Source organism: Taudactylus pleione, unplaced genomic scaffold, assembly GCF_031769625.1.
Source record: "Taudactylus pleione unplaced genomic scaffold, aTauple2 ptg000114l, whole genome shotgun sequence".
Lineage (NCBI taxonomy): Eukaryota > Metazoa > Chordata > Amphibia > Anura > Myobatrachidae > Taudactylus > Taudactylus pleione.
This window is the reverse complement of record NW_028284516.1, coordinates 19706291-19731763: the sequence shown is the minus strand read 5'-3', so window position 1 is coordinate 19731763 and position 25473 is coordinate 19706291. Positions and strand designations below refer to the sequence as shown.

The following is a 25473-nucleotide window of genomic DNA, read 5'->3' as shown; positions in this document are numbered from 1 at the left end:
CGGGAGCTCTAAAATCTAACCCTCCCTACCCCCCCGTAGCTGTCCGCGCCCGGCTTACCTTCATTCGGTATGCCGGGCATCGGGTTCCTGGCGTAGGTCTAATGGCATTAGTACCTTGCCGGGATTTGACAGTCAGGAAGCCGGCGGTCGGTATTTCGACCGTCGGCTTCCTGACTGCATCCTGTTCAGTCTACGCATGCACTGTACTTTTGTTACATAAGTGATGCAAATGAAACACAAATTCGGTATAACATTGTTTGGCGGTACACATGGCATGGGTTATTAACAAAGTCCATGCTGCACCGACCGTTTGGCGCAATTTGAAGATAGGTGCATTTGAACACATCTGTTGCACTGGTACTAATTAGCAACCAAATGCTTTTAATATACAATATTTTTTTTTTTAAATATCATGGGACATATGTAGCAGAAAAAGGGAACTGAGGGAAAAGAAGAGACAGACGTCCTAAAGAGATAACAACATTTACTGCGTCCACTTCTGTGAGAACACAGTTTGAGATTGTCGTCTTTGTTCATAATTTCATAATAGCCCCAACTAGTAGAAGGTTGGTCATATATATCTCTTGGTGAAATGTGTAACCTTGAGCGCTTGACTTTTAGTTGTCTAGTTACTAAGCAGTGTTATCAGACAGAGTGAAAAGTGATAAGTCTGTGATAAGGTGCCAGCCAATCAGCTCCCAACTGTCATCTCACAGGCTGTGTTTGAAAAATGACAGTTGGGAGCTGATTGGCTGGCACTTTATCACAGACTTATCATTTTTCACTCTGTCTCATAACACTGCTTAGTAAATAGACCCCATAGTGCCCTAATGTAAAATGTCAGCAGGATGCGCAGTGCACACGGGCCCACACCGCACACCCATAGATTATAGTTACCTCACTGCTGGGCGCCACATGTGCAGTAGAGAAATCACCAGCAATATGGAGCTAGTGCTATTTACCAAAGATTTGCACAGTAGACTCTAGTACAGTGCCAGAGTCTACTCAGTGCATGCACCAGCAAGAGGGGAGGAGGCCCACATGGAACCGACATACACCAGACCCTTCATCTCTTGAACCACCCCCGACATCACCTACTGTAAAGCTTAATTCAGAAGAATACTATTTTCAACATTATTTTGCTTGCTCAATATATTCTTTGGACTGATACCTGATTTAGAGGTGGGTGCGATGCTGATGTTTGCGCAGATGAGCGATTATTTGCTACTGCGCATTTGCAAAAAGTCCTGAAAGCTCCAATGGCCCATGTGTTCATCTGAGTGTATGCAGAGACATGCTGTTGCATGCGGGATCGCTGGCAGTATAACTGGTGGCGAAAGACCATGGGCGTTAATGGGAGGCGACTGGGAGATGGACTGAAGTGAATGCCAAAAAGGGCCGTCTCATGGGCATGATATGGGAGTGTCACGGCCGTGTCAGTGATTGTGGCTGCATTCCCAAACGCAGGGCAGCAGCCACAGAAGCCATATTTACAAAAATCTAAGGAGGAATAGGCTGGTGCAAGGGGCGATGGTGGACGCAATGGTGCGCCGATGGAGTATGCAGTACAAGCGGCGTAGTTAAACTATCCACTAGAATTGAAAGTGGGCATGTCAGGGCTCGTGCTGTCTGGCATATTCTAGTGCACAAGGAAAAGGCTGAAACTAGCATTTGCATACAGGGCCGTAACTAGGGGTGTGCGGGTAGTGCCGCCGCACAGGGTCCTGGGGGAAGCCCATCGTTGTCATATGGCACATGCAAGAGGCTTGCAGGGTGCTTAGAATGGTGAACTGCAGTCAGTAGCGCTACTGCAGAGCTGCCCGGAGCATCCAAGGGATGCTCTGGCCAGTGTTGTTCTTCCCAGAGCTGGTGGCCCTGCCCCTAGCCATGACGTCATGTGCTTAGGGGGTGGGGCTTGCACACGGTGCACTGCCGTCCTGTTGCAGCACCGTTTGCATATTACAGCTGCTGCTCAGCAACTTAGGAGAGCCAGTCTGTCTGCAAAATGTCGCAACCGCAGCTGCAATAGCGTCCATCTCTGAATCATGCCATTTATCTAGGGTGCGTGTGTATGAGTGTGCATGGTCCTAATTTTCTGCTTTCTTAGCTCTGGAAATGTAATATATTATCTGACATTGCATTATCTTTAAAATATTACTAAAACCAAATATTGACAACCAAATTCTAAAAATGACTATAATGAACTCAGCTTACTCTTGCTGCTGTTGTCTAGCAACCCCTGGTTTGGCACATATTCATGTTGAACTGATAAGGAGCTTGTAGAGTTGGTGTGATAGACATCTTATCCATTAACCTAAAATACGTCATCAGACTCTTATCAAGTATATTAAGTTTCTGTTTAGTTTATAAAACCAATGTACTTATTGGAAATGACAATATACTATGAGAAAAATAAAAAACTACACTAAACAAAAAAATCTAAAGAATATAGCAGAATGGAAACAACTGAATAACTGTAAGAACTACAGTACTGTACAGCCGTGGCCAAAAGTTTTGAGAATGAAACAAGTATTGGTTTTCACAAAGTGTGTTGCTTCAGTGTTTTTAGACCTTTTTGTCAGATGTTACTATTGTATACTGAAGTAAAAGTACAAGCATTTCATAAGTGTCAAAGGCTTTTATTGACAATTACATTAAGCAAAGAGTCAATATTTGCAGTGCTGACCCTTCTTTTTCAAGACCTCTGCAATTCGCCCTGGCATGCTGTCACTCAACTTCTGGGCCACATACTGACTGATGGCCGCCCATTCTTGCCTAATCAATGCTTCGAGTTTGTCAGAATTTGTGGGGTTTTGTTTGTCCACCCACCTTGAGGATTGACCAGTTCTCAATGGGATTGGGGAGTTTCCTGGCCAGTGACCCAAAATTTTTATGTTTTTTTCCCCGAGCCACTTAGTTATCACTTTTGCCTTATGGCAAGGTGCTCCATCATGCTGGATAATTTATGCACGCCCCTGCAACGGTGTTCAAACGCACTGGTACACCTGCGTTCGGGCCAACCACCCCCCGTCACCACCCACAAATGGCACTTCCTGTCAATCACTCTGCAATGGGTCTGCGTAGCCACTGCGATCGCAGTCCCGATCGCAATGGCTAGTTTGCGCACACGCACTGCGATGCATGCGCAGTATGCAACAATCATCCGATTGTCTGCGTATTAGCAATTGCGTTCCTTGCTGAATCAGGCCCTATGTACCATGTACACAGGATGTGATTTAGAGATGGACACAAATCAAACCACGACTGCGATTCCATATACCACGGACTTGGGGAAATATGCTAATGACTCAGCTGCCGCCTTGTGCACTGAGATGCCCACCTCCAGCGTTCGACATCCGCCGCTCACAAACAAAAGCATCTGTCTCACATCAAACCTCTGAGTAATGGGGCCCGTGCATCTAGAGTCTATCAGGGCAATTCCCCAATCTGCTGATGCCTAGGTCGGGAGATTGTGAAAATCCAACATGTTGGGCAATCTCGATTCCTCAATTCCAAACAGAAAATGGTCAGAATCGGCGAGTCGTAAATTGTAAAGTTTTTGTTTGCCATTTGCACAACAAATCATTGATTATCGGAGTACCTCAATCGGTAGATCAGCGGATCAGATCGTCAGAACAGGTTATTGGCATTTAGATGTATGGCCCACTTTATCCCGTGCTATCTCAGAGAGTGCCTCTCCTAAAACGCCGGAGCCTCTGCAGCTGCAAACAAATTTGCAGACTCACTAGAGCATGGGCAGAAAATGATGCAGACACGTCTACGTTTTTCTAACTCCCCTTTCATTACCTCCCCCAATCACTGACTACCTTTCACTCAATTTTCGAATCAATCCTCTCTGCATCCGTTGTCGCAAACCATTTGCTCTACTGCGTTTGACATTGATATTGCGTCCATCTCTGAATCAGGCCCACAGTGCAAATTATATTACTAAAAGATAACCAAACATACATTTGTTGAGTTTAACAAGACCTTTGGCGATAGAGATTTTATCATAGCTACAGTTGCGTTAGAATTAGAATCAGATTTGGGTCCTGAGCCTCTGGTGCCATGGTCAAGCAATAAACCTGAGAAACTCTAATCTGGAGTTTGGCCATTCAGAATTTGCTCTGAATCTAATCAGTATTTTTTTTTTAACTTACGGCATTTACTGTTCCAATTGTGACTTTCAAAACTGTACTTCAGACCTGTGGTTTCTGGGTGCATGAGTAAAATAGACATACAAGTTCAAATCTACATGTATCTATTAGGGGTGAGCGGGTTCGGATTTCTGAAATCCGAACCCCCCCGAGCCCCCCTGATCCGAGACCGATCCGAGTCAGGCTCGACTTTTCCTGCCTGACTCGGATCTGAAATCGAGGCAAAACGTCATCATCCCGCCTTCCGGGTCTCGCGGGTTTTGGATATAAGGAACCCGCGTCGGCGCCATTTTCTCACTTGGCTGTGGACAGTGAAGAAGGAGGGTGGGAGTTAGGGCTGGCTGGGCTGTGTAGTGTAGTGTAGTGTAGTGCAGAGTAGTGTTGTGCTGTTCTGTGCTGCGCTGTGCTGCTGTTGTCCATAGGGGCTGTGTCCACTACTTCAAAGTCCATAGGGGCTGGCTGTGTTGCGCTGTGCTGCTGTTGTCCATAGGAGCTGTGTCCACTCCAAAGTCCTGTGCAGAGTCCCAGTCCTAAAGGGGTGCTGTAGTGTTGTCCAGGGGGTGCTCTGTCCATCAGGGGTGCTCCCCCCAAGTGCTAAAAAAAAATATTTTTTCTGTGTTTGTGAATTGTGTGCGCAGTAGCCGCACGTGCATCAACAAAGTAGTGCCAAGCGTGCGCCTGTGTCATAAGTAAAGGGCCGGCTGGCTTGACCGTTAAAGGGTGCTGTAACCCCCAAAGTACACTCCAAACCAAATAAAAAAATATTTTCTGTGTTTGTGAATTGTGTGCGCAGTAGCCACACGTGCATCAACAAAGGAGCAGCGCCAGCGTGCGCCTGTGTCCCATAAGTAAAGAGCCGGCTGGCTCATTTCTTAAAGGGTGGTGTAACCCACAAAGTGCACTACTCTCCAGCAAAAATAAAAAAATATTTTCTGTGTTTGTGTGCGCCTTAGCCGCACGTATATATCAAATCGATATAACATAAATGGAGGACCAAACTTTCTCCGATAAAAATAAAATAGAGAAAGATCAAGAACCACTTCCTCCTAGTGCTGAAGCTGCTGCCACTAGTCATGACATAGACGATAACATCCATCAACGTCGTCTGCCAAGGCCGATGCCCAATGTCATAGTAGAAGCCACATACAATCCCAAATGACAAAGTTCAGGAAAATTACCTTAAAAAAAACATTTAAATCATCTGAAGAGAAACGTAAACTTGCCAATATGCCATTTATGACACGGAGTGGCAAGGAACGGCTAAGGTCTTTCCCTATGTTCATGACTAGTGGTTCAGCTTCACATGACGATGGAAGCCCTCCTCCCACTAAAAAAAATCAAACGAGTTAAGCTGGCAAAAGCACAGCGAAGAACTGTGCGTTCTAAGAAGATATCACAAATCCCCAAGGAGAGTCCAAGTGTGGTGGCGGTTGCGATGCCTGACCTTCCCAGCACTGGACGGGAAGAGGTGGCTCTTTCCACCATTTGCACGCCCCCTGCAAGTGCTGAAAGGAGCACCCACATTCCACTTGTTGATATGCAAATTGAAGATGTCACTGTTGAAGTACAACAGAATGAGGATACTGGTGTAGCTGGCGCTGAGGAGGAAGTTGGCGAGGAGGATTCTGATGGTGATGTGGTTTGTTTAAATCAGGCTCCAGGGGAGACAGTTGTTGTCTGTGGGATGAAAAAGCCCATCACGGTCATGCCTGGGCAGAAGACCAAACATTCCACCTCTTTGGTCTGGCAATATTTCTATCCAAATCCGGACAACAACTGTCTTGCCATATGCACCATATGTAAAGGTGGAATAAGTAGGGGTAGGGACATTAACCACCTAGGAACATCCTCCCTTATACGGCACCTGCAGCGCGTTCATAATAAGTTACTGTCAAGTTCAGAAACTTTGGCTACGACCGTAAGCAGTCCAGGGACACCTAAATCCCGTTGTCCTGTTGTATCCAAGTGCCTGCAAACCACACCGTCAACTCCTTCCTCGTCAATTTCCTCCTTAGTCAGGATCGGAAGTAGTCCTGCAGGCCATGTCACTGGCATGACTGACTCTCCTATCCGGGATTCCTCCGGAGGATCCTGCATTGCTACGCCTACTGCTGCCACTGCTGCTGTTGCTGCTGCTGGGAGTCGTTCATCATCCCAGAGAGGAAGTAGGAACACCACTACTTTTACTAAACAATTGACCCTCCAACAGTCCTTAGCGAGGAGGATGAAGTACGACAGCAGTCATCCTGAAGCAAAACGTATAACTGAGGCCTTGACTGCTATGTTGGTGTTAGACGTGAGTCAGGTATCCGCCATTAGTGCAGTGGGATTTAGACAATTGATGGAGGTAGTGTGTCCCCGGTTCCAAATCCCGTCTAGATTCCACTTCACTAGGCAGGCGATACCGAGACTGTACAGAAACGTCAGAAAAAGTGTCCTCAGTGTCCTGAAAAATGCCGTTGTACCCAATGTGCACTTAACCACGGACATGTGGACAAGTGGAACAGGGCAGACTAAGGACTATATGACTGTGACAGCCCACTGGGTAGATATATCACCTTACGCAGCAACAGCAGCAGCGTCACCAGTAGCAGCATCTCAGAAACGCCAGCTCGTTCCAAGGCAGGCTACGTAGTGTATTACCGGTTTCAGTAAGAGGCACACCGCCGACAACCTCTTAGAGAAACTGAGGGAAATCATCGCCCAGTGGCTTACCCCACTTAGACTCTCCTGGGGATTTGTGATATCTGACAACGCCACCAATATTGTGTGGGCATTACATCTGGGAAAATTCCAGCACGTCCCATGTTTTGCTCACACAATAAACTTGGTGGTGCAGAATTTTCTGAAAAGCGACAGGGGCGTGCAGGAGACGCTTTGGGTGGCCCGAAAAATTTCTGGCGACTTTCGCCATTCAGAGACTGCGTGCCGAAGACTGGAGCGCCAGCAAACACTCTTGAACCTGCCCCGCCATCACCTGAAGCAAGAAGTTGTGACGCGGTGGAACTCAACCCTCTATATGCTTCAGAGGATGGAGGAGCAGCAAAAGGCCATTCAAGCCTATACATCCACCTATGACATAGGCAAAGGAGGGGGTATGCACCTGACTCAAGCGCAGTGGAGAATGATTTCCGTGTTGTGAAAGGTTCTCCAGCCCTTCGAACTTGCCACACGTGAAGTCAGTTCAGACACTGCCAGCTTGAGTCAGGTCATTCCCCTCATCAGGCTTTTGCAGAAGCAGCTGGAGAAAGTGAAGGAGGAGCTAAGACGGAGCGATTCCGCTCGGCATGTGGGACTTGTGGATGAAGCCCTTCATTCGCTTTGCCAGGATTCCAGGGTGGTCAATCTGTTGAAATCAGAACACTACATTTTGGCCACCGTGCTCGATCCTAGGTTTAAAGCCTATGTGGTGTCTCTCTTTCCGGCCGACACAAGCCTGCAGAGGTGCAAAGACCTGCTGGTGAACACACTGTCAGCTGAAGCGGAACGTGACCCGTCAACAGCTCCTTCTTCATTTTCTCCCGCAACTGGGGCTGCCAGGAAAAAACTTAGCTATCCTAAGCAACCCGCTGGCGGTGATGCAGGGCAGGCAGGACCAAGTTTGGACATCTGGTCCGGACTGAAGGACCTGGCAACAATTTCTGACATGTCTACTGTCACTACATATGATACTGTCACCATTGACAGAATGGTGGAGGATTACATCGGTGACAGCATCCAAGTAGGCATGTCAGACAGTCCATATCTGTACTGGCAGGAAAAAGAGGCAATTTGGAGGCCTCTGTACAAACTGGCTCTATTTTACCTGAGTTGCCCCCCCCTCCAGTGTGTACTCCGAAAGAGTGTTTAGTGCAGCCGGGAACCTTGTCAGCGAAAGGCGTAGGAGGTTGCTTCCACAAAATGTGGAGAAGATGATGTTCATCAAAATGAATTAGCAACTCTTCCAGGGAGACCAGCCTCCAGAACGTACAGAGGGACCTGTGGTGGTGGATTCCAGCGGGGACGAATTAATACTCTGTGAGGATGAGGATGTACACAACACTTAAGAGGATGAGGAATCGGTGGATGAGGAGGATGAGGACGACATCTTGCCTCCGTAGAGCCAGTTTGTGCAGGGACAGATTAATTGCCAGCTTGTTTTGTGGGGGCCCAAACGAACCAATCATTTCAGCCACAGTCATGTGGCAGACCCTGGTGCTGAAATGATTGCTTTGTTAAAGTGTGCATGTCCTGTTTATACAACACACATCCCAAGGACAACATCTTGCACCTCTTTTTTTTCTTTGCATTATGTACAGTTTGGGGCCTAGTTTTTCAAACGGCCATCCTGTCTGCCACTGCAGTATCACTCCTAGATGGGTCACGTGTTTGTGCCGCCCACTCGTGTCGCTTAGCATAGTCATCCAGCTACCTCGGTGCAACCTTTTGGACATAAAAACACTATTGTGAGGTGTGAGGTGTTCAGAATAGACTGGAAATTAGTGGAAATTAAGGTTATTGAGGTTAATAATAGCATAGGAGCAGAAAAACCAACACATTCTGTGATTTTAGCTGTTTTTATGCTTTTTAAAAAAAAAATACAGATCCAAAACACAAAACCCAGAACCCAAAACACGGAAGGGTGGTTTTGGCAAAACCAATCCAGATCCAAAACACGACGAAAGATCCAGATCCAAAATACGAAAAGTGGCCGGTGCACACCCCTAGTATCTATCCACAGTTACCTAAATACACTTGGCACATAGGGCCTGATTCAGACCCGCTCGTAAGCGTCCGCACGCTCGCTCTGAGCGATGGTGGCACAACTGCGCATGCATATATGGTTTGCAATGCGCATGCGCAAACCAGTCATTGCGGTCGGAAATCGTGCGCTCGTAAAACACAGAGGGGCTGCTATTTTGAGTGACAGAATGTGCCGTTTGTGGGTGGTAACGGGGGAAGGTGCTTGAAAACGGGGGAGTGGTTGTGCGAACGCAGGCGTGCCCAATGGTCAAAAGGGCGTTTAATGGGAGTGGATAATTAGCAAAGGAGTGTCATCGATCACGTCACTTGGTTGTCTTTTAGTCTGAACTGCTTGCAGTGATTACGGAAAGTAATTCCTACCTCAAGCACTGCGAGCAGTTCAGATGCCGTTCGATGTTCCCGATTAATCTAATAAAAACAGGAGATGAGGTGATTTGCGAATGGCAAAGGGGCGTCTTGAAAAAATAGCGAGCGTATTTAGCGGACGCTCGCACAGACATAGAGGCGTCCTCACACCACAAAGAGCGAGCACTCAATTTAAATATCTGGCCCCTTTTTGAGAGCGAACGGCCGCAAATAGCATCTGGGTTTGAATCAGGCCATATTTCACTGCCCAACATTGGAAATAACTCTATCTAGCAGTGACGAGCGGGGAGGTCAATATCTAGGGAGACACACATGGAGATGGGTCTGTGTGCTGGGAGCCTGTCTCACCCCCAACTCACTGTAACTTTCCCATCACTACACTAAGCTTCAATGTCCATTGATTCTCCTACCTGCATCACTGTGTCTTCTCTAGCTGCTGCTGACTGGGCTTCAATCTCTAAACACTGCAGTGCACTTACTGGTCACATGACACATCCAAGGTGTCCATTAGTGCTCAAGGCACGCCCCTCATATTCACGGGAATGCCTCTATTACTGTAGCTCTCCTTCTGTGCAGCTTACTGCACGTGGCCCCAGCTCTGCAAGCAGTGTCTGACTATACAGAAGCGAGGCTGAGCTGTTGCTGCCTCATCTCTCGTCTCCCTGCAGTACCAGGGAGCTCCACAAAGCTGGTGACTGTTAACTATAAAAATTATTACAATAAACAAAGAAAATGTTAATATATAAATATCTGTATTATTCTAATAATTTTTTTATATCAAATATCTGCCTACCCTGACTGTACGCCCCTGCTATCTAATATTAATCAGATTAAATAATCTATTGCCCATCATTTTTAAGACCATTCCTCTCATGCACGGCAGCTCCTCAGAGAGAGAGACTGTATTCTGCAGAGAGAGAGGCTGTATTCTGCAGAGAGAGAGGCTGTATTCTGCAGAGAGAGAGGCTGTATTCTGCAGAGAGAGAGACTGTATTCTGCAGAGAGAGAGGCTGTATTCTGCAGAGAGAGAGGCTGTATTCTGCTGCTGACTCTCTCCCAGAATCAGGTCCTATAATCTAATTGGAATCTACTGTATTATAATTTGCTACAATGTTCTGCAATATTTAGTGTGTTTATTGATGACAATATCTTTGGGTGTCTGCCTTACTCCTCCTACCCCCGCTGTTTTCCCTTTCCTCTATAGCATATTATCATCACCCTTCCCATACTACGTTCTGTACCCCTATGTTATTGACATTTTTTTTACAGAAAACTATTGATGGCAAATAAGTAATTTTTTGGGTACAAAAAATATAAATTGATCTTGTTGGTAAATTAAAAAATGCTTAAAATACAATACATGTCTATTAAAGTACATACAACCTAAAGAATTGTTTGCTACAGTAGCTTGTGCTAGGGCTAAAATAGACAGACAGACAGATGGATAGATATGATTTCTCCTTATGAAGGTTCTATTTGGTGCGGTTGCTGCTATATGGAAGTGGTAGTAGGAAGTGGTACCTTGAGAATCTATCACACATTTTATATAAAGGTTAGTTAGGTACAGTAAGTTCTTTGTGGTATAATATCTTATTACCTCAAAAAAACTGAGCTTTAATTTCTCAGTCAGCTCTGAATGATCACTTAGTACAGTCATCTTCTGCTCTCTGTTACCAGCATCATCAATGGTTTGTGATAATTTATCTGTCACCTCCAAAACAGTTTCTTCTTGGGTATGAATCTGTTGGAAAAGTCAAAAATAAAAAAAATTAGAAACCATTTTCATAGATAGCAGTTAATTATGTAAGACAAACCTACCTGCGTACATATATCTCTACAGATCACACATATAGACAATGGCAGAAAATTAGCTTAACACTTCTATGATTAAGAAGGCAGGTAGGACTCACTTTCAACATGTATATTATCAGTGCTGGTCACCAGACAATAATGATGGCAAATACTCATTGGAGAGCACCCTCATTTGTAAGAGGAGAGTAACCAGAAAGTGATATCCAACACAATAAAACACATTATGTTCAGGCCCATTGAGAGCGTGTCAGGCCCATTGAGAGGATGGATGGGCCCGGGTACTGAGCATTGATGGGCGGGGGGTGTCATGGACAAATACTGCATGCAGTGCCAGCCAGGGTTTGATCCAGAAGGGGAGGATAAGTGCAATCACGCCACCCACCCCCCCATAACATTGTTACCTGCCCACTACCTCTGGCTGCTGTATAGAGAATGAGAGGCTGCCTAGCACATAGTAGTGTGTGCTGGGCTGGGGATAGAGGCTGCTGCCACTGTGTAGCAGCAGTCTACTCTTTCTCCCTGCCCAATGTTCCTGCCAGGCTCTCCAACAAGCAAAGACCCGGGTAAAGAATACCCGCCACACACCTCTCGGAGCCTGATCATTTTTTCAGAGATTAATTTCTACCCATCTCTCCCTCATCAAATAAAATCAGGGTTCCCCTAATTTAATCTAGTATGTTCTCTAGTTTAATATGGTATGCGTTGTTGGGCTACATTGTTATTCCTACACATTTAAATCCAGACAGCAAAATCATACTTTTGCTGTTTTGGAAAGGTGAATTAATGCTAAAGCAATAATTTTTTGGCAGCGCCGTCATCAGGGCGGGGTAATGCCGGGACTAAAGTCTGGGTCCAGACAGAAAGGGGGCCCATGCATGGCTCCTACTGCTGATACTTGGAGAGCTGCACAAGGCTGCTCAACAACAAAGGGCCATGCGCAAACAAATCTCTGCGCATCGGCCTTCTGTGAATCATTCCTGCTGGTTCACGGCGCTATATCTATATGTGGCGTCACAACATGTGACTTCATATAGGTGTGGAGGGGCGCTATATAGCGCTCCCTAGACCTCTAAGATAGCAAAGATTGCATTGCAGAGAAGAGGGCAGAAAGAGCATCCAAAGAAGGAGGTAAGTAATAAAATAAGTGTCAGGACTGGGGGTTCTGGACTTCCCGGGAGAAGCCCTGATAGCTGCTCGTTGATAGCTTAGCAGGGTAGGAGTAGGGAAGGGCATATGTAGCTCTTCCTCAAAGTTGAAGGATGTATATGATGCTATGCAGCAAGCCAGTACTGGGAGAGAGATGCGCTGGAAAAAGACACTAGGGGAATATTAACTAAAGAGCAGATTTTTAGAAGTGAAAATGTTAACCCATAGCAACCAATCAGATCCTACTTAACAATTATCTAGCACCTTCTAGAAGATAAAAGCTATAATCTGGTTGCTATTGGCAACATCTCCACTTCTAAAAACCTGCACTTTATTAAATATACCCCTAGGACTGGAACCGGAATATAGCACCAACTCGGACCGGATTGAGGCCGGACTATAGCACAAACTGGAGCTGGATTGGGACCGGAACGTAGCACAGGCTGGGGCCAGACTGGGGCCAGACTGGGGCCGGACTGTAGCATAAACTGGAGCTGGATTTGGACTGGGCTGTAGCACAAACTGGAGCCAGATTGGGACTGTAGCACAAACTGGAGCCGGATTGGGACCAGACTGTAGCACAAACTGGAGCCAGATTGGGACTGGACAATAGCACAAACTGGAACCAGACTGGGACCGGACAATAGTACAAAGTACAAACTGGAGCTGGATTGGGACCAGACAATAGCACACACTGGACCCAAATTGGAACCACAGTAGGAATCGGCAGGTGAACTGCAGACATCTAGCCAGCAGTGGCGTAACTAGGGCACTTGGAGCCCAGGGCAATATGAAAAATGGAGCCCCCCCCACTGAAAAATGGGGGCGTGTCAACATGACACACCACCGTTTCTCGGCACTCTGGGAACATTCCTTTCCATTCCATTTGCACCTTAATGCCCCCAGTAGTAGTGCCCCTTATGCAATGCCCCCAGTAGTAGTGCCCCTCATGCAATGCCAACAGTAGTAGTGCCCCATATGCAATGTCCCCAGTAGCAGTACCCCTTAGGCAATGCCCCCTGTAGTAGTGTCCCTTATGCAGTGCCCCAGTAGTAGTGCCCCTCATTTAGTGCCCACAGCAGAAGTGCCCCTTATGCAATACCCCATGTTATAGTGCACATTATGCAGTGCCGCCAGTAGTAGTGCCCCTAATGCAATGCCCCCTGTTGTAGTGCCCATTATGCAGTGCCCCCATTAATGCCCCTTAAGCAGCAGTGGCAAACACAGGATTTCTAGAGGGGGGTTTCCAAATGCTTGATTTTAGAGTGAGTGTGGCCCGTCCATGAAGAGGGTAGAATTAGCACTTAACCAGCTTTAATATGCGTCATACAAAATATAGTGTGTGTCATAATTTCAGCATATACAGGACCAGCGATCACAGTAATCTATTAGATGCGGCAGTAGGGCCATCTTGTCTGAGCTGAATGTTTTTGTTAGATGTGGGCACCATTCCAGAGCATGGAAGCAAGTCCGGGAGTCTTGGAGCAGCAAAAGAACCTAAAACTGCCCTGGACATATATGTACATATTGGGCTCTATAGCAGCACATCCCTAACAGTGCATGTTTTCCAGATCTCCTAAGTTGGTGCACAGGTTATTTATTACTGACAGATACATGTTAAAAGATCTACAGTTGGTGCTAATTATTTCATTTGTGATACTGAAAAGAACATACAGCACTAGTAAAATTCTATTACATTACTATTTCAATTGTGGTCATGGTGTGGGCTGGGGAGGGGGGTTTCCAGGCAGATGGAAACCTCCCCCTGTGTTTGCCTATGAGCAGTCCCCCTTATGCAGTGTCAAATATATAGTGCCCCCAGTAGTGCCCAATATACAGTTCCCGCAGTAGTGCCCAATATACAATGACCCTTATACAGTGCCCCCAGTAGTGATCCTTATGCAGTGCCCCCAGTAGTGCCCAATATACAGTGCATCCGGAAAGTATTCACAACGCTTCACTTTTTCCACATTTTGTTACGTTACAGGATTATTCCAAAATGGAATAAATAAATAAATTTTTGTCCTCAAAATTCTACACACAATACCCCATAATGACAACGTTTAAAAAGTTTTTTTGAGATTTTTGCAAATTTAATAAATAAAACCACTAAGAAATCACATGTACATAAATATTCACAGTCTTGGCCATGAAGCTCAAAATTGAGCGCAGGTGTATCCTGTTTCCACTGATCATCCTTGATATGTTCCTACAGCTTAATTGGAGTCCACCTGTGGTAAATTCACTTGATTGGACATGATTTTGAAAGGCATACACCTGTCTATATAATGTCCCATACTTGACAGTACATGTCAGAGCACAAACCAAGCATGAAGTCCAAGGAATTGTCTGTAGACCTCCGAGACAGGATTGTCTCCAGGCACAAATCTGGGGAAGGGTACAGAAAAATATCTGCTGCTTTGAAGGTCCCAATGAGCACATTGGCCTCCATCATCCGTAAATGGAAGAAGTTCGGAACCACCAGGACTCTTCCTAGAGTTGGCCGGCCGTCTAAACTGAGCGATCGGGGGAGAAGGGCCAAGTCAGGGAGGTGACCAAGAACCAAATGGTCACTCTGTCAGAGCTACAGCATTCATCTGTGGAGAGAGTAGAACCTTCCAGAAAGACAACCATCTCTGCAGCAATCTATCAATCAAGCCTGTATATTAGAGTGGCCACTCCTTAGAAAAAAGCACATGGCAGCCAACCTGGAGTTTGCCAAAATGCACCTGAAGGAGTCTCTGGTTTGATGAGACAAAGATTGAACTCTTTGGCGTCAATGCCAGGCGTTATGTTTGGAGCAAACCAGGCACAGCTCATCACCAGGCCAATACCATCCCTACAATGAAGCATGGTGGAGGCAGCATCATGCTGTGGGGACATTTTTCAGTGGCAGGAACTTTGAGACTTGTCAGGATAGAGGGAAAGATGAATGCCAGTGCCACCAGTAGTACCCCTTATGCAGTGCCCCCAGTAGTGATCAAAATATATACTGCCCCCAGTAGTACCCCTTATTCAGTGCCCCCAATAGTGACCAATGTATAGTGTCCCTTATACAGGGCCCCCAGTAGTGCCCAACAATTAGCCCACCAATATAGAGACAAAATAAACTAACCACATATCAAATCAGTAAAAAAAGTTTTCCCAAAAATAAAGAAAGGCTAACCATATCTGCCAAATATAATAAAACTAAACTAAACAAATACACCCAAACGTCCCCCATAACCCCCCACCCTGCATAACCTAACCCCAACTCAGGTATACCTGGATCCCACAATACCCCCCTAACTACACTAAACTAACTCTAACAAACCCTCTCCACCGATGTACAGGATAAATACTGTATAAATGACTGGGGCAAAAAAAGAAATGGCCACATCCAAGACAATGCAGCCAGCAGGCCTCTCCTATAAAATATTTTTTGTATTCCCGTGGAATAATATATGCAAATAATTAAATAGAATAGACTGGAATCAGAGATAATATACAGGAAATAACTGGGGTGAATAAACCGAACAAAGTGACCTTAACCAGGCATGGTAGGATAAACCCATAAAAAATAAGGCACATAGGCCTAGAACAAAGTAAGGTAAAATTTACCCTTAAAATAATAACTCATATACATACATTTATAATAAAGGAGCTTGAAATCAACCAAAAAAACCACATAAAAAAAGAATACCTAGAGAGAGCAGGAGAAACACATAAAATAGTAATTGTATACAGATAACACAAAAAAATACCAACCAAATATGATAGAAGGGTCACATAAAATAGTAAATTATATAAATGTATATGGCTAAAGAGATAAATATAAACATAATATAAATGACTGAACAATTAAATAAAAACATTTAAACAAATAGGACAGGTCATATCCGTAAAACAACAACTTATATACGTCAAATGATAAAACAAAATAATGGACTACTGCACATCAATCCGGCCATGCCTCGGTCTACTGCGAGAACATAGCATTAAGAGCAATCCCATCCCACCACACCCGATAACAAACAGAATAGCACATAGAATAGAACAGCGGCAAATCCTGAAACCACGGCACACCCAATAGGATTGAAAGACAGAGCTTTAAAGGAACCACAGCTTAGAACAAACGCCCTTGGTCGAAATAGTTATCAAATTCAAGAAGAGTCACAGCCATACAATACAACGCTGTTTAATTAACCACATCTATGAAATTGTTTAAGCACTAATTGATATCTAAGCGTCACCTGCGGGAGTGTGAATATAAGGATACTATGTAGTCCTCTCCCATTGCCTTTGAAAAAGTCACATGATATGTGACAAAACGCGTTAGGCGGGACACTGTTTGAACACAATTTGTTACACTGTTGCATAGTCGCACTATCATAATTGATCCATGCTGTATCTACGGTCAAATCCCAGCTTCCGCTGAAAGGGAAACCTTACTGGCAGCACCTGACTCGACATTACAATCTTCACGGCTGAATACACGGGATTCCGGACTCTGGTGAAGAGGGGGGCCCCCACGCTGCTATATCCACACACCGAAGAAATATTTATACTTATTTATGCCGAGCAGGGACTCTGCATAAGAAATATTTATACTTACCCACAGCGGTATAAGTTCTTGATACGGGAATAATTTTATATCGATCTAAACTGTGCACAGCATTGGATACAGCCTGAGGTGGATTTAACAGCTTTCGGAGTAAGCAGGTGCATATGTTTTTAAACATACGGATACTTATATTAATGTTGAATTAACCATTTCACGCAAATAACTGCGTACTGGACCGAGTTTTTGACCACCACCACTGCATTGTTTATATAATACAATCACACCTATTACACCTCTATTATCCGCTCAAAATATATTTTTATTCGATAGAAGATCAGTGACATTTTAGCTCTGGACTGGCTATATTTACTGAATACTACATGTAACCGTTCTAAAGCATTTAAGTGACTAGCAACACTTTTATTTATATTTGACACTGTGCAGTATTGCGTTTTATACATTTTTTTGTTTTTTTATATTGCGCTATACTTTAATATATGTAATTTCTCATGGTAACATGGGTTCATTTTAGTGGTTAATAAATATTTGTGCATTTTATTTATATTCATATGATTTTCATATTATTATTACTTTATTAATTGAATATATAGAGGTAGCTCAAACAATATATAATTTTTTTTCTCATTGTTTCTGCAGTACAAATCCACACAGAGTTTGTTACAGTTTACTAGATTATTGCATTTGGGCACGGGCGCCAGAATCAGTTTGTACTGTGACCCTTATTGGCTGCAGTGCTAAAACAAACACATCGCCGCCGCCAGCCGAGTGTTTGTTTTAATGTGTAGAGCCACGGACCGCACGTGCCTGGAGTGTAGCCGGTAGCACCCCCCACGCCGCCCCTTGTCCGACGACGCCCAGGGCATGTGCCTTGCTCAACTCCCCCACATTACGCCACTGCTAGCCAAGGAGCTGGAGCCTTGGACATCTAGTAGCAACGAAGCTAAGGCACAGAATGCTGTCAGGGAAGGATATTTATACCCTGGGTCACGCAGTGATTCGCCAGTGCGGTCAGGTGGACATAAGCCTGGCTGCCATTGGAGAATAGCGGCAGCTGACCAGAACAAACAAGGCAGCACCCAGTGTCCGGAGCCGACAGGAATGATGCTGGAGCTCCAGGCCCCTGAGGACAATTCCTGACAATAAGGTAGTGGGGTGTCTGCCTATTTTGTCAGAATCGGGATCCACAAATTTCTGATGGCAGTCCTGCTTCTTTATGATAATCATAAATATAAAATATACACATTTGCCCTTACTTTCTTGCAATTTCAATAAAAAAAATATTTTTGTTCCATTTGGCTAGATTTTATTTGCCGTGTTAGAAAGAGTAGACAGACTAACATTTTATTTTAAAAATTCAAGTGTTCTGGAAAAACATAAAAAGAAATAAGGTAGAATTTGTGAGATTACTATAAAAAAAAGTTACTTATATTGCTGTTTGAATGTGAACCGTTGAAAAAGTGCCAAAATAGGTTCAGAACAGGGGCGTGAAAACCATCAGTTGTGAAAATTATACAACTTAATGCAAAAGTGTGCACACCTTTGGTCAAGTTACATATTTACCTATATGTTTAAGTTAAAAGAAATTAACAATTTCTGCAGGTTACAAAATTAAATACTGCATGACCTATGTCTGCACAAATATTATTTGCTGAATATAAAAGAAAAGTAAAATAGTGAAAGTGGGATTTGCAAAACTTTGGGCTATCTTCCACTTGATTCATTAATATACATGACTTCATCAGACCTCAACACTTGAATAACGGCCTTAAATTAAAAAAGGTGACAACAATTCCAGAGTTGATTAAATACGGCCACCCTTCTATTCTCTCAAAATGCAATACATTTTACTAAAAGCATTTAGATTTTACATGCAACTGTGTGCAGATATCATAAACACTATCACAGGAGGGCCCCCTATACAGACTATGGGTCTGATTTAGATGGTTTGTGTACAACTCAGATAGTGGGTAGACTGTGCATGCACAGGTCCTGTACTGCACATGTGCAGACCGAGTTGTGCGAGATCGCATGCAGTGGTTTGGGAGTGGGGACAGAAGGGTGCTGCCTGCATTTCCAGTGTCAGCATCTTCCGATGCATATTTACTGGACTCGCAAGCGATGGTCATGATGTTGATATGATCCCGGGTCTTCGGACGCTGGCGTCGGATCTGAGATGCCGGCAGGAGGTGTCATTTGCCTTCAGACGCCTACTGCAGGCATTATCGTATCCAAAGATGAAGTTGCTATGCAAAAGCGTCCACCTCTGAATCAGATTCTTTACCAGTTATTAAAAAGAGCCTACTTAAAACATCATCGTCTTAAAACTCTGTACAAATCCCACTGCCTAATTTACCTAATTTGTTATCAAAATCACAAAGGAAAGGATACCAAGATATTATCACTGCCAGCCAATGGGAACATTAGAGGACATGTTTTACGGATGGAACCCATATACAGACCTTGAACCCATTATTTTCAAACACTCCATAATTACTTTATAGGCACATGTGAGCATATAAAAAATAACTTTACGAAAACAAAATTCAAAAGAAATAAAAAAATTGCACAAAGCATTATTAATAATAATAATAATAATAATAATATAACTATTCAATAATAATTACATTGTATTTAACAAAACATTTCATATGCATTATCTTAAAGTCAAACTGATGCCAACCCAAGTGCGTAGTCACAGAAGCAACCTTTAACTCTACTTGTCACTTCTCTGTTTACTTGCTTCGCCAATTATCTAGGACAAGGACTTTGCCATAAATCAGTCAAGGTTATTGCACAGAAGAAAAGAAAATAGTTCTGTGTTTACAAACATGAACATTTTGTTTATTAAATATTTTCAATACAAAATAGGAGAAAACTACGAGCACAGCAAAAGACATTATGTGGGTAATCATGGCAACATTTGAGAGGACATATCACTTTTTCCAGAGCTATGTTGTATGAATCTAGTGTATAGAAACACAATGTTCAGTTCCACATGTATATTGCTGCAAGATTGATATGACAGTACGGGCAGCACACAACCACATATGGTTTACATTTCAGGTAAACTATATGACTGATTGTAAAAAACACTGATGTCAATATTTTTTTTTTCCATCCAGTTAAGAATGGATGTAAGAATGCAGCATCTCATAATAAAAACATGGAAACATTGCCTAGGCAGCAGAACTCATTCCACCCATCCCAAGTGTGTATATGTGTGTATATATATATATATTTATATCTATATATATATATATATTTATTATTTATATACTGCATATACGGGCAGCACAGACGGTGTAATGGTTAGCGTTACTGCCTCACAGCACTGAGGTTATGGGTTCAATTCCCACCACGGCCCTAACTGTGTGGAGTTTGTATATTCTCCCTGTGTTTGCGTGGGTTTCCTCCGGGTACTCCAGTTTCCTCCCACACTCCAAAAATATACTGGCAGGTTAATTGGCTCCCAACACAAAAATTAACCCTAGTGTGTATGTGTGTGAGCATGTGTTAGGGAATATAGACTGTAAGCTCCACTGGGGCAGGGACTGATGTGAATGGCCAAATATTCTCTGTAAAGTGCTGCGGAATATGTTTGCGCTATATAAATAACTGGTAATAAAATAAATAATAAAATAATAATAAATACACAGTATATATATATATATATATATATATATATATATATATACACATACAGTATATGTTTATAGAATTTAAATTGTATGTAGCATGGTAGAATGTATTTCAACATGGTAACTACTATGTGTCTGAAGGTTTTAGTTTGAGTTCACAGATAACAACAAGTCTTTGTAGTCAACCAAAATGGGGCAACACCTGAATCCATGCTTTGGTACCGATAAACATCTGTCCTTTATGATAATGAGCCAGGTACGGTATGTTGGGCTGGCTTTTCTAAGAAGAATCAAGAGATACAAGCCAAACATATTTAAACTGTCTCATGTAATAGACTTTGAAAGCAATCACAATTTGGACTTTTCCGTTTAAGTGATCTGCCAATTTCTTAGAAACCAGGTGGACGTATTATGAATTTTATTGAATATTCATGAGCTTGTGTAAATTAAAAAGGATAAATACAGTACTGAATGTGTTAGATATGTGAAGCTTTTTGTATTGTTCTTGTGTCACAGGGGGCTGATCTGTATGCTGTTATATTATTTTTAAGATGTGGAATTAAGACTTTTTAACTACTTCAGCCACTGTTGTCGAACATCAGTAATGAAAAATCTCTCTCTCCTTCTATATATATATATATATATATATATATATATATATATATATATTACATATACATATATATATATATATATATATATACATATACACACACACACAATGCCTTGCAAAAGTATTCACCCCCCTTTGCATTTTTCATGCCTACAACTGTGAAGTTGTGTTTTTTTATATTGTGAATCAAACAACATTTAGGACAACATAATAGAAAACTTCAGACGTGCATAACTATTCACTCCCCTAAAGTCAGTACTTTGTCTAGCCACCTTTTGTGGTAATTACAGCTGCAAGTCACTTTGGATAAGTCTCTATGAGCTTGCCACATTTTGCCCCTGGGGTTTTTGCCCATTCCTCAAGGCAAAACTGCTCCAGCTCCTTCATGTTGGATGTTTTCCGCTCGTCAACAGCAATCTTCAAGTCTGACCACAGATTCTCAATTGGATTGAGACCTGGGCTTTGACTAGGCCATTCCAACACATTTAAATGTTTCCCCTTAAACCACTCGAGTGTTGCTTTAGCAGTATGCTTCGGGTCATTGTCCTGCTGGAAGGTGAACCTCCGTCCCAGTCTTAAATCATAGGCAGACTGAAACAGGTTTTGGCTTTTTTCTGGCCACTCTTCCATAAAGCCCAGCTCTATGGAGCGTACGGCTTATTGTGGTCACATGCACAGATACACCAGTCTCTGCTGTGGAACTCTGCAGCTCCTTCAGGGTTACCTTTGGTCTCTGTGCTGCCTCTCTGATTAATGCCCTCCTTGCCCGGTCTGTGAGTTTTGGTGGGCGGCCCTCTCTTGGCAGGTTTGTTGTGGTACCATGTTCTTTCCATTTGATGATGATGGATTTGATGGTGCTCCGGGGGATCATCAAAAATTTTGATTTTTTTTATAACCCAACCCAGAATTGTACTTCTCTATAACTTTGTCCCTGACTTGTTTAGAAAGCTCCTTGGTCTTCATGGTGTGATGCCTGTTGCTTACTGGTGTTGCTGCCTCTGGGGTCTTTTGGAAAAGGTGTGTTTATACCGACAGATCATATGACACTTAGATTTCACATAGGTGGACTTCATTTCACTAATTATGTGACTTCTGAAGCTAATTGGTTGCACCAGAGATTTTGAGGAGCTTCACACCAAAGGGGGTGATTACATATGCACATTCAGATTAAAAAAATAAATAAATTACAGGTTGCAAAGTAACAAAAAAGGTAAAAAGCCAATGGGGTGAATACTTTTGCAAGGCACTATATATATATATATATATATATACACACACATACATAGATAACAAGCAGTTGTAGTTTGACACTCAATTATTATCCATATAATGCTGATCACAACAAGCAGCCAATGTTTCAGGACATCCTTTTATCTAGGCAACAGACCATACATGTCCTTTTATCAAGGCAAAAGGACATTCATGTCCTTTTAGCAAGACATAGTGCTGTAATAAAATAGCTGTGTTGTGAGTTGGACACTAGGTCCTTCCAGCCGGTGAGAGTGTACTTTATGTTAGTTAGCGCCAGAGCAGCTAAGATTTATTTTTATGTTTTGTTTATTATATGCTACTAAATAAAATTAGCTACAAATACTTGTACTGAGGCACTGGAGTGGTGTGCTATTGAGTGCCTGCTGCAAGAGAAGTTCTGCCATTTACCCTGAGAAGACAGCACCCATAACCTGATCTTGCGACTATAAGCCATAACATTAAAACCACCTGCCTAATATTGTGTAGGTCCCCTTTGTGCTGTCATAACAGCTTTAAGCTGTGAGACATGGACTCCTCTGAAGGTGCCCTGTCAAAACATTAGCAACAGGTCCTTTAAGACCCATAAGTTGCAAGGTGGGGTCTCTATGGCATGGACTTGTTTTTTCAGCACATCCCAGATGCTTGATCAGATTGAGATCTGGGAAGTTTAGAGGCCAAGTCAGCGCCTTAAACGCTTTATCATGTTCCTCAAACCATTCCTGAACAATTTTTACAGTGTGGCAGGGTGCATTACCCTGCTGAAAAAGACTTCTACCTTCAAGGAATACCATTACCTTGAAGGGTATTGCTTGGTTTGCCACATTGTTTAGGTAGGTGGTACGTATCAAAGTAAAATCTACATAAATACCTGGACCCAAGGTTTCCCAGCAGAACATTGACCAAAGCATCACACTATTTCCACCAGCTTGCCTTATTCCCATAGTGTATCCTGGTGCCATCTTTTCCCCTGGTAAACGATGCACACACCCATCCACATGATGTAAAAGGAAATGTAATTCTTCAGACCAGGTAACATTCCACCATAGCTCCACGGTCCAGTTCTGACACTCACATGCTTGTTGTAGACACTTTGGGCAGTGGACAGGGATCAGCGTGGGCACTCTGACCGGTCTGTGGCTACGCAGACCCATACGCAGCAAGCTGTGAAGCACTGTGTGTTCTAACACCTTTCTATCACAGCCAGCATTAGATTATTCAGCAATTTGTGCTACAGTAGTTCCTCTGGGGGATAAAACAGAAGGGCTAGTCTTCGCTCCCCTTGTGTATCAATGAGCCTTGGGTGCCCATGACCCCGTCACTGGTTCACCGGTTGTCCTTCTTTGGACCACGTTTAGTAGGTACTAACCACTGCATATCTGGAACACCCCACAAGACCTACCATATTGGAGATGCTTTGACCCAGTCGTCATAACAAACAGCTCAAATCCTTGTGTTTGCCCAACTTCAAGAACTAAGGGTCTCATTCAGACCCGCTCACGAGCGCTGTACGCTCGCAAGCGGGTCGATGCTACCCAAATGCGCATGTGCACGACGGAGGCGCCTCCGTCGTGCGCATGTGCGAGACCCGGCGAGCGACGCGGAAGCCGTCGCTCGGGGTCTCGCACCAAAGGGGGCGTGCTGTCGATGGTAAGTGACAGCACGCCCCCTTTGGTGGGCGTGCCTGCCCAGACGGAGGCGTTCCCATGGGAACGCCTACCGTCTGGGTCCGGCCCCACTGACATCACTATTGATGTCAGTGGGAGTGTTTTGGCAAGCCCGATGGTCGCGATGGTCTTGACCATAGCGACCATCTTTTTGGCCGCTCGCATAAGCTGTGGGTGGTCACCCACAGCTATGCGAGTGGCAAGGAGGCCACTCCATTTTAAGCTAGGCCGGCCCTGATTCAGAGCGAGCGCTCTGGTCAGAGCCTTCGGCTCTGAATCAGGCCCTAAGTGTTTACTTACTGCCTAATATATCCCACCCCATGACAGGTGCCATTGTTTGTAACAAGATAATCAAGGTTATTTACTTCACCTGTGGTTTTAATGTTGAGTGAGTGAGTGTAGCTGTATTTTTTCTCTGTTACTCTAGGAATGGATATCAGAAGCCCGTCATCAAATGGTGGCTGGGATTACGCCATCTAAACTTTTGATGTGATAGTAACTAACCATTGTATCAAAATAATTTTATTCAAAATCTATTGCGATAGTTTGCATAAGCCCAAAAAAAATTGTATAGTGATACATGGCAGGTGTCGATGTTAAACAGCTGAATTTAGACATATTTTTAACTTCGGATGGCCATCGCTTCCACACCATCCAATGGCAGCTACCATTTAAAAGCCATCAGAGAATGGTGAAAACACTACCATCAGAAGAAAAAACATTGAACATCAATGTCCGTCCCTAATACGGGCTATCATATGCATTTTGTTACCACGTGGTGTGTAAGAGCAATTACATACAATTTGTATATGGCGCTGCATCAGCCCCTTGTGTACATGGGAGTAACCTCTTTAGCCATATAAGACATTCAGAGATTAAACTCATGTTAAAGTATCTATCACAAACACAATTACAATTTGTACACAGCAACATTTGAGAAAAGCAGAGTATGGATATAGCAAAAATAGCTAAAAAAAAATAGCAACTCACCCTTTAAAATATACAAGGAAAAAAATGTTTCTTTGTCTGCTAAAACCAGGTGCAGGCTCCTTTACTACTTTGCACAAAAGAAAATGTTTTATGGCTGTATTAGGAAGGAAAAAAAAGATTTACACACATTTAAGAATGTTTTTATTAGACAGGTATCAAAAGCCATGCATATCCGAGTATCTTTTTTCAAGAGGTATTGGCACAACAAGGAAAATGCATCTACTTTGCCATTGATTTAAAACATTCCAATTTATTTTTAGTGCACACATGGATATACTTTTCCATGGCATGAAGCCCAAAAATATAGAATTTTTTTTCCACTCTCTTGAGAGGACTGAAATTCACAATATGACGTCTTGGGACCTTTTTCCTGCAAATTCTTCTTCCTATTTATTATCAGCAAAAGAAGAACCGATTTATGGGGCTTGGTGAGCCTTGAGGCACACTCTATAGAAATAACTATTACAGGCTGCAGATAATGTAACCTACTTTTTACAAAACGATGTAATTGCTGATTAAGGATTATATT

General features: G+C 43.4%; 1 protein-coding gene across 5 annotated transcripts in view; it reads right to left on the bottom strand.

Moving 5' to 3' along the window:
* LOC148524991 (uncharacterized) overlaps window positions 1-25473 on the bottom strand; it is a 465228-nt gene that overhangs the window by 148259 nt on the left and 291496 nt on the right. For all 5 annotated transcript variants that reach the window (XM_088471429.1, XM_088471430.1, XM_088471433.1 and 2 more), the window contains exon 20: window positions 10864-11007. In XM_088471429.1, coding sequence (XP_088327555.1) covers window positions 10864-11007 — 144 coding nt within the window. The remainder of the gene's footprint in view (window positions 1-10863; window positions 11008-25473) is intronic.